The sequence below is a fragment of the Eubalaena glacialis genome, chromosome 1, assembly GCF_028564815.1.
Source record: "Eubalaena glacialis isolate mEubGla1 chromosome 1, mEubGla1.1.hap2.+ XY, whole genome shotgun sequence".
NCBI lineage: Eukaryota > Metazoa > Chordata > Mammalia > Artiodactyla > Balaenidae > Eubalaena > Eubalaena glacialis.
The window spans coordinates 221,795,568-221,805,692 of NC_083716.1; the positions used below are offsets into that span (position 1 = coordinate 221,795,568).

Consider the following 10,125-nt stretch of genomic DNA (forward strand, 5'->3'; position numbering starts at 1 on the left):
TGGCTTTTTCTGCATTTACCATACAGGCTCCTGTGTAACATTGTGTTAACTAAGACACCACTAATTTACACATAGGCTCTACAGAGCACCACCCTTGCATGTCTCACACTCTGGCCTTTAGAGATCTAAGTACAGGACCTCACACTTCTTGCCAGGAAATTTCACCTTTTTACATTCAACCCACAATTCTTAGCAGCCCAGATCTTTCTGGAACCCGGTTCTGTCTCCCCAGTGCATTCTTTCTCCCTCCCCGCTTCTGCCCCCTGCAAAGAGGCCCTTTGCCTCTCCCTCTAAGTTCCTGAGGCCCTCACCAGGCTGGATTCCTCCCCTGGCCGTCTGCTCCTTGGAATACATGATCCCACCTTCTTACCCCATGAGGTCTAGAGAGCATAACAACGGCATGGACCATGTTGATACCAGAATGTTAAGGGACTAAAGCAGGGTACCGTTCAATTCCAAAGGGCACAGAGAAAAAGGAGATTAAGACAAAGCCTTATAAATAGTGGCCTTTGTGTAATGAGAGTGTAGGTGACTTTCCCCCATGTTTCATTACATGCTTAATTCAGCTAATATTTCATGGAGCCCTTATTGTGTATTTTCCAAATTTTCTATGCTGAGCGTGTTATTTGGAAAACCAGAAAAAATAAAGTGAAGATGAAATGAAAAGAAATAAAGACTCTTTCCCTAGGTGGACCTCGATGATTTCACTCCCTTTGGGAAAGGGCATTCAGACCCTCCCTGCACTTAGTTGTCCTGCCTTCCCCCTGCATTTTCCCTTCCGGCCCATGGGGCACAGGGAAATCTCCTCAACTGCCTTGTGGGAACCCAGGCACTCTCCCACCAACTAGCGAGGAACCTTTGGTCCAGGAAGAGATATGGCTCCTGGGAAAGAAACACTAGGACCATGGAGAAGGGGGAGCAATGGGCTTGCCTTGGTGTGCAGCTCAAAGTTCTGGCTATCACTTCAGGTACCTCCCCCGTGTTGTTTCCGCCTAAAGGAACGCGTTCAAGGCAGTTTTCCTGCCAACAGGTTTTGTAAAAGGCTCGGAGAAAGCATAAGAGCCATGGCCCCCGGTGGGCACAGTATTCAAAGGGCCTCAGGTGGTGAGGAAAATGGCCCTGCCAGGAGGATGACCCACTTGACCCACTTCCCAGACTTCTCGAGGCCGGACCTGGGGTGCAGGGCTAGGGTTCCCCCCTTTCGCCCCTCCTCTCTGAAAGCCAAGTTTGGCCTGAAGTGTCGGGTTCTCAGTTTAGCTGCAAAACCTGGCTCTGGCTTACCCTCCTGAGACCAGCAGAGGGCGCGCGCCACCCGCGAGAAGGAGGTTGCAGCCGCAAGCCCGGAGGGGAGCGGCAGGCGCAGAAGGGGAGATTCCCTCCTCCTGAAAACCAGGAGGCAGATCCAGAGAAAAGATAGCGCTGGAGATAGGGGAACGGGGTGGGGGTGGGGGGGTCGTTTGTGAGTGGGAGTGAGAGAGAAAGTCTGAGTGAAGGTAGGATGGGGAGGAGAGGAGAGGTGGGGAAGGGCATGAAATGGAGAGACTGAGGAAAGATTGAGATGGTGTGAAGATGAGACAAGGCGGGGTGGAGGTTGGGAGGAGGTGAGGAACTTGCGTAAGGATGGGTGAGATGGGGGAAGGTGGCATGCCGCTGCGCGTTGGGAGGGAAGTTGGGATGGGGTAGGGTGAAGGGGCAAGTGGAAGGCCGGATGAGGCAGGCTGGGCTCGACTGCCAGGTAGGAGGGGCGCTGCAGCAGGAGCCCACGCACTAGAGGCTCCGCGCTCCCCTCCAGCAGCACCCAAGCCTGCCTGCCCTCATTCTCTCGAGCTTTTCCTTGGCAGGCCTTTCTGCTCAGGCCTGAGCTGGGCGTCTCACTACCTTTTCCACTCCCCCCCCCCCCGCAAGGTTCTGGTGCAGCTAAGAACAGAGAGAAGAGGCCGTGGGGAGCTTGGGAGCTTTAATAGGTCTGGAAGGGAATAGAAACACAAGGCAGTCCTGTGGGAGGTTGGGAGCGGGAGGAAGGGGGCCCGGAAGCTACCTAGAAGCGTCAAGGGAGACGCGGCCCTTACCAAGCCCGCTGAGCTGCCAGGGGAGGAGAAGGTGGACTCTGCTGGACCTCGGCCATACTGGAATCGGGGCAGCTCCGTGGGGGACAAAAAAAAGAGAGAGAGAGAGAGAAAATTTGGAATAAGAGAGGGGTCATAATGGAGGGGCTTCCAGGAGCCAGAGGGAAGTACAGATGGAGGGGAGGAAAAATCAGGGGAGACCCGAGAACCCCTTTCAGGGATCTGAGGTCTAGAAGAAGGTTAGAGGAAATGCGGGCACAGCCACCCTCCCTCGGGGGTTGCGGGATGAGGCGGGGGGCAAATCCGGCGTTAAAGGAAGATTGAGGCGACTTCAGGCCCCTTCCCCCGGGGCTGGGTGCAGCGGGCGGAGTAAAATCTGAGGTTGAAGGAACGGCGGCGGAGGCGCCGGCCCCTCTCCGGGATGTGGATGGGATTGAGCGAGGCTCTGGGCGTCTGGGAGAGGCCACGGGGCATCCGGCCGCCCCGTCTAGTGGTAATGGCCCCCCAGGTGCGAGGCGGCGGCCACCGCGCCGAAGGGCCCGGACGGGGGCTGCAACCCGGGGCTGGGGTAGAGTGCGGCCGTGGCGGCGGCGGCGGCGGCGGGGCCCGGGCCCGGCCAGTAGGAGAAGCCGGCGGGCGCGACGCCGGCCGAGGCGGCCATGAGGTTGAGTTTGGAGAGGCCGGGGAAGGGCAGTGGGGCCAGGCTGGGGGGCAGCTTGTAGAGCGCGCCGTCCTGGGCGGCGGCGGCCGCGGCGGCGGCGGCGGCGGCGGCGGCGTGAGCGTGCGCGGGGGGCGGCTGGCAGGCCTGCGCCAGGCCCTGGAAGTCGAAGCGGTAGGCGTAGCGCTTGCCGTGCACCTTGCTCATGATGTTCTTGTCGTAGTAGTAGCGCAGCGCGCGGCTCAGCTTGTCGTAGTTCATGTTGGGCTTGCTCTTGCGCTCGCCCCAGCGCCGCGCCACCTCGTCTGGGTCCGTGAGCTTGAACTCTCCGTGGCCACCCTCCCACGCGATGCAGCCGGCGTTCGCGCGGTCAGCCAGCAGCTCCAGCAGAAACTGCCACAGCTGGATCTGGCCGCTGCCTGTGGGGAAGGGGGGCAGTCAGACACCGGCGGGATGAGGGAGTCTAGCGGCGGGGGAAGAGGTGAGGTGGGAGACGACCTCCCCCGCCCCGAGTCGGGGGTGGGGACCGATGTCAGGGAGGAAAAGGGCACGTCCAGATGTGTAACTGGGCACAGCTGGAGCGGCTGGCCAGGGAGGGGCTGATCAGCAAAGCCGTCCCTAGCCAATACTGCGCTTTTGCACAATGGAAACGAGTCTCCCACTAAGGAGGACGCAACCCCGCGGGCGCACAGCTTTGTGAGAACTGGGGGGAGAAGGGGAAGCATCACCTCCTCCGTGTAGAGGTAGAGGCGCTCCAAGGCACAGGGCTCTCGGAGGTGAGCAAAGGCGGGATATCAGCCCTTCGGCTGAGTGCCCTTACTCGGTGCAGAGCCTGCACAACCGCACAGCGTAGCCTACCTAGGCGGTTAGACTGCCACATCCCAGCTGGACCACGTCCAGAGATCCAGAGGGAAGAAGCAGGCCTGCAGCAGGATCACCCCAGCCACCGGACAAGGCATACAGTTGGACCCCCTGCCCGAGGTGGAGACGAGGTGGTGGCTGGCTTCCTCGAGGTACCAGATCAGACAAGAATGGGCACAGTGGCTCCCTAAGCGTGAGAGGAATGGCAGCCTATGAAGTCTCCCCACCCTTGCCAGCGTCTGGTGCTGGGGCTACTCCGGTTCGGCCTCTTTTTTCGAAACAGGCGGGATTCCCAGGGTACCAAGGTGTCGTAGTTCCCTGGGGGCGTGATGCGCCGCTCTGAGAAGAGGAGAGGAGACCGGGAAGCCTCTCTGCTTGGCTCCCTGCCTCCTCCCATCGTTCCAATCTCCAGACTCTTCTGCCCCGTCTGGATTTGGGGGGTTGCTAAAAACGGCCAGGAGGCTTTCCCAGGTAAGTGGGTAGTGAGAGAGAACTCCTGCTTCTCTGTCTTAGAGCCTCAATCAGACAGTTGGAGAAAAATCTTGATAGCATTACCCGCCCTCCCCACCCCCCCCCCACACTCTTTCAGAATAAAAAGGATTTTCCTCGAAACTGTCTGATTGTTTTAAATTGAGCCTGCTGAAAGTCTCTTCTTTTTTCAACAACTCGCTCAGAACCCAGATGCTGCCCTCCACCATCATTTTGATCCCAGTCCCTCCACACCAGCCCGGTGAGGAGCTGCCTGGCTCCAGGTCAGGAGCATTGAATTTTAGGGTCAGAAGCAAGGGAAGATTTGGGTAAAAATGTGCATCTGGTACTGAGGGACGTAGAGGCTTGGAAACTCATTCCTGTTGGGTGTTGTGTTCCCTTTTGCATAAAGCAGTTGCCAACATTGTTTTTCTGGTTACGGTGACTTGGTGAGATCTAGGGTACCGACTGGGTGGGGACCTGTGGGGAGGCTTGGCCTGGAAGGCCAGCCAGGTTCGGCCACCAACATGGCAAAACCGAGGATAATTTAGCCACTGGCAGAGAGCGGGTGACCAACCTGGGAATCAACTGCAACGGCCCAGAGGACTTGGCTCACAGAGCCTGGCATGGGCCAGTGGGGCAGGTGGGTGCTGGCCCTGGTGCTAGTGGTGACTCGGCCTGGAGTGGCCAGGGAATAATTCTCCGGGTCACCTTGCTGGGCGGTGCCGATGCCTTGGGCTCCCGCTGCCAGTAGGGAAATGACACCAAGCACCTCAGCCCCAGCCCCACAGCAGGAAAAACATTCCCAGCTGAAAAGGGGGTGGGGGCAAGATCTTCGTCTGCCCTGGCCTTCGAGTTCAACCCTGGGTCTCAGAAGGTGCAGGAGCCACAGGCCAAATGAATGTTCCCCACACCCCCCTGAGCCTCCCCACAATCATGCCCCGACCCTCTGCTTCCCAAAGCCCAGCATTGCATATCGCTCCCACCCTCTGTTCAGGTGGCAGTGGTGCCTGTCTGTATGCGGTGGGTACCCCGGGCCCGATCCATTGTCTTTGCCTCCGCCCGTCCACCCCGCCGGCCAGCTCACCTTTTTGTACCGCGGGGCTCAGCGGCCCCCATCCCGGGCTCTTTCCTTCCTTGAAGAGACCGTCTCCGACGGGATCTGTGGCAGCAGGAGAAAACAATCAGGCGGATCCAGGCGGAGGTTGCCGACTTGACCGAAGGGGCCCCGGGCCAAGGCTCAAGGGGGAAGAGGGGGGTGCCTTGGTTCCCCGGCGCGAGGCTGGGGGCCCGATCCGTCCGGCTCCTCCTCCCGGAGCCCGGCCCGGGCGCGCGCCGCGCGGAGCCCCTCCATAACGCCCAAGTCAGGAAACGCGTCCAGGAAAAAGGAAATCCGCTTTCTGAACGGGCCGGCGGGAGCCTTATAAAGCCGAGCGGGGTTTGCGCCAGCGAGCCGGAGCGCGCAGAGCCCACCGGAGAGGAGAGGGCGCCTGGAAAGCTGGGCTGGTGGGAACGCTCGGAGCACGGAGGTGAGGAGCCACGAGGGCGCACGGGAGACCGGCTGACCACAACCTCCCAACACTGCACGCGCACTGAGTCCCCTGCCACACTGTAGACCTCTGCTCCCCCTGCCAGGCTCTTTCAGCCCCTGAGCTGGCGCTCTTGGCTTCCCAGGCTCCCAATCTGCTCACTTCAGGTCCTCTAAACCTCACACTAAACCCCCAAAGCGCTCCATCTGCCTTTAAGGTCTCCCAATGCCCTAGATTGCTCAGTTCTCCCAGCTATCGGATTCTCTGGACCGCGCCCCCTTCCCTTGGACCGCAGTATCCCCTTCCCAAGCCCCAGCCCAGACTTCCCGCCCCGGGTCCTGGTGCCTCCAGCCCCCGGCTGGTCCCTGGTACCTGGCAGGTACATGTTGATCAGCAGGGGCTGGGAGGCGCCGCTCTGTCTCATCGCCGCCAGGGCCTGGGCGGTGGGAGGTGGGGGTGGGGGGGTGGGAGAGGGGGATCGCGTCAGGCTTTGCGCTCCGGGGCACCGATCCCCGCCCGAGGCGACAGCGGGTGACAGGGAGAAGGCGCTGGGTCCAGCAAGGCCTGGCGGGAGGGGGCTGCCCGGGTGTGGCGGGGGATGGAGGGGTCCTGGAGCGATGCTCCCAGCTACCAGGCTGCTCGGAACCCTCCGGGCCCCCGCGCGGGCAGGGGCCGCAATTTCCGTTTTAATTAAAGAGCTGCAGCCTCGGCCCCCCGGACCCCGCCCCCGCCCCTCTTATCGCCCCATCGCAATAAAGTCTCCTACTTGCCGCGCGGCAGCCAAGCGCACCCGGCAGCCCCCCGCACCCCGCAACCCGGGAGACGCGCGGGGGATGGGCCTAGGCCTCGCGCTCTGACAGGGGTCAGGAGCCCATTTCTTTTCCGCCTCCCTGACTCTGAGCAAACAGGAATGGGGCGGGGCACCCGGCCCCACCTCGGACCCCCGGGGTCACAACGGGGTGGGGGCTCCCTCCTTCTCACCCATTTCCCCCCCACACCTCACCGCTCCACTCTCCTCCCCTCCCCTCCCCCCCAACCCGGGTTCCCGTCTCCAGGCTGCGTTATCTGCATCTTCACTTTTAAATTTCCGCTTCCCTCCCTCTCTCCTGTCGCTGCGCTCCCGGTCGGCAGCCGTTGCTCCCTTTATCTACCCCCCTTCCTCCATCCCCGCTACTCCTCCCTCCTCCTCCTCTCCCACTCTCTGCTCTTCCCTGGAGACCCGATCTCCTTCCCTGTCTCCCTCTTGTTTTCCCCGGTTTCCTGCCTTTCCGGGGCTCCCAGGCCTCTGGGCCAGCGCTGGGGCGTCTCCCGCACAACTTTTAGTGGCTTGCCCTTCCTCCCCCTTTCTAGGTCTCTCCTTCTTCTTCCATCTAGTCCCTCCTCCTCCCATCTCCCCTCTGTCTCCTCTCTACCTCTCCATCCCATCTCTCTCTTTCCCTTCCTTTTCTCATTCGTTTGTTCTCACTAATTTGTGGCAAATGGTAGGCTCGTGATGCCCCTTCCACCCCCACCCCCAACCATTTCTCTTCTATCTTTCCCCATCCCTTGTCATCCCAGCTTACCATCTACCCTCACAACTATTCCCATCCTGATTATCCCAGAACTAGGCTGCAGTTGGCACCTTGCTCTAGTAGGAGTAGAGGAGTTAAAAGAGGTGCACCGTACAAGGTCCCCAACCCAGGGGGAGTGGAAGTAAATACACTCCAAGAAAGGGGCAAAGAGGGGTATTAGCAAAACTGATGTGGTTCCCAGGGGCCTGGAGTCTCTGGGTACCTGTGGGGCTTCCTGGCTCTGGAGGGGCACACTAAGGAGGGATGCTGGCTGAAGATGAGTCTCTGGGACAGGAGCCCACCTGCAGCCATGCAGCACCTGGTGACTCTGGTCAGAATTGGTAATCTCAAGGCCTTTCTCTCCCACTGCTTGACTTCAGGAGGTGAGGAGGCCTGGGACTTCAGGGCACTTGGATGGAAGTGGGCAGGTTTTCTGCAAGATTCCTGGTCCTGGGTTGCCTGACAGGATGGCTGGGAAGTCCAGCTGGGGGAGGGGTTTCTGTGGGGCCTCTTGCATTCTTCACTTGCTATAATGGCTGGGGTGTTCCTCCTTGCTGGTGGAGGGTAAAAAATCAGAAGGAACCAAGGAGGAGTGTGGGAGGTGAGTCTAGGGGAAAATGGGGGGATCCCAGGACCCTAGAGGATCCTAAAGGGACAGGGGTGGAGGCTTCAGGATGTGGAGGTGGAATCTGGTGGGGGAAAGATGAGAGGTTGGGATGCTCCCTGGGGACAAAACTCAGGGCTTTGAGGGAGCAGAGGGTCTTGAGGGTCCGGCCGAGGTCTCACTCCCTCTCCTTCATGCTTTCTTGTCACTTCACCAGATAGAAAATGAGGAACAGGAGGCCAGAGTTGCAAGAGTGAGGAGGCAGCAAGTTTCACCCACTAATGCTCTGAGTGGAAGGCTGAGGCAGAAGGGAGAGGCACTTAGAGTGGGAGTCTATCGGGACATCCCAGCTCTGAGCTGATGAAGGATCAACAGCTCAGGCTCTGCCCCCACCCCCGCCTCACTGAGGACTCAGGGACTGAGGGGTAGGTGGGCTCTGGGAAGAGTTTGTGAGGGAGTGAGGGGCATACCCCTACCTCACCTGGATCTTGGCTGCACCACTGGAAAGGAGATGACCTCCTCCGTCCCCTTTGGCCTTTGGCTGAGTGCAGCCAATGAGCAAGTCCAGGCAGCTTCCCTGCCATCCTCCTCCCACCTGACTGGGTGTGAGCCCCACCGTGTTCTGCAGACCATCAGCCTGCCCAGAATAGAAGGAGGGTAGGAAGGTGAAAACACTCAGGCCCAGCCTGGCCTCTGTGCACCCCCTCCTTATTTGCTGATGTGGGGAGCAGAGTTGGACCCGTGGGTCTAAGAAAACCTAGAAGGTCCATGCTGGCAAAGGCTGCAACAAATATTAGCTCCCCCAACTCCTTTATTGTACAGGTGGGGACACTGAGACCTAGAGACAGGGCGTGCCCTGGTCAGGGTCACACTGCCAGTTCCTGAAGGCATCTTGATGGGTGGTCCTAGTAACCATGGACCTTCCTGGAGGGAGGGCAGCTCAGCTGATGGTAGATACCAGATCTCCCTTTGTCCACTGCCTGCCCCCAATACAGGCAGTGTGGAGATGGGCTGCTGGGCTCTGAGGCCAGTTTGTCTGGGTCTGGGTTCAACTCCAGATCCCCCATTTCCTAGTTGCGTGGCTTTTGGGGAAGTTACATAACCTCTGTACCTTAGTCTCTTCGTCTGTAAAATGGGGATTATAGTACCAACCATACAGAATTATTAGGCTTATATAACACATGCTGAGTGCTCAGACAAAGCTGCATATATTTAGATGTTGTTACTATTACCATGCCCCCAAGGGGACAGTTAGGAGCCTGTGACCACGCAGGAACCCCAGGCTCCTCTGGAGCCCACAAAGATTTGGGGCTCTGCTGAGGCCTGAGGTTTTTGGCCACAGCTCAGGTCAGCCTCCGGTTAACAGCCTGGATTTGGGGTCTGGAGCCCTGTGTTCAGGTCCTGGCTTTGTCACCAATTAAGTGAATGACCTCATCAAGGCTTCTCCCTCTCAGAGGAGCTCCAGTTTCTTCATTGGTGAAATGGATGAAGAATGGAAGCTATTAGGAGGATCAAATGTGACAGGGGCGATGGACTTTAGAACCCATCTAGGTATAAAGCAGAATTCATACCCCACCTAGAACTCTGTCCTTGGTCCCCTGACCCAACCCTGAGATCCATGGGGAGAGGCAGGGAAGGGAGGTCCAATGGTAACTGCCCTAGTGCTTTTCTGAACCACAAGCATTTTCAGGGAGTTCTCCTTGAATCCTCACAACAACCCTGTGACAGAGACAAGGCAGGACTCAATAGCCCCAGTTTACAGGTGAGGGAATTGAGGCTGGGGGATGCTACGTGACTGGGTCCCAGGTGTTCTGACTTCTGGTCTAGGACTCTTCCCAAGGGAGCAGATGCCTGACTGTGCACAGCTGGGCCCCTGGGAAATGCCCAGGTCCAAATCTGACTTTTCTCCAACATCGCTTTGACTCCCCTGGGCTGGGGCAATGATCTGGGCCACCCCTCCCCATGGATAGGTCCACCAGGGGCTTGAAAACTCAAGCATCCCTGAGGGACAGGATGAAGGACCTCCCAAGGGCCTTGAAGGCCCTGCCTATGTGGGTGAGATTATCATAAACTGAGCCAAAGAGGGAGCTGGAAAGAAGCCACATTGGTGCCACGGACTCTATGGATGCTGCCGCCGCACTCAACCCCACCATGGCTGTGGGCTTCTACCACCTGCCCCAGAACCAAGGCTCACTGTGGTCAGTGGCTCAGGGGTGGCCTCTCCAGCTCACTAGTCCTCTGAAGAGTGGGGAGGAAGAGGAAGAATGAAGAGGGAGTTGTTTGAGACAGCTGAGAGGCAAGGTATGCAAATGCTTTGTACAATAAATGCTGGAGCTCAATACCTCAAGGGATTGTTATTCAAAGGGTCTAGGGCTTGGCTCAGTGAGAG

The 10,125-nt window shown here is 58.8% G+C and overlaps 1 protein-coding gene across 1 annotated transcript; it reads right to left on the reverse strand.

Moving 5' to 3' along the window:
- Positions 1-2,553: 2,553 nt before the first annotated feature.
- On the reverse strand, positions 2,554-7,444 carry FEV (FEV transcription factor, ETS family member). Its single transcript, XM_061191150.1, is given in 6 exon segments — positions 2,554-3,143; positions 5,141-5,215; positions 5,955-6,060; positions 6,063-6,191; positions 6,349-6,478; positions 7,356-7,444. Coding segments are annotated over 6 exon segments (1,119 nt in total).
- Between the last annotated feature and the right edge of the window lie 2,681 nt (positions 7,445-10,125).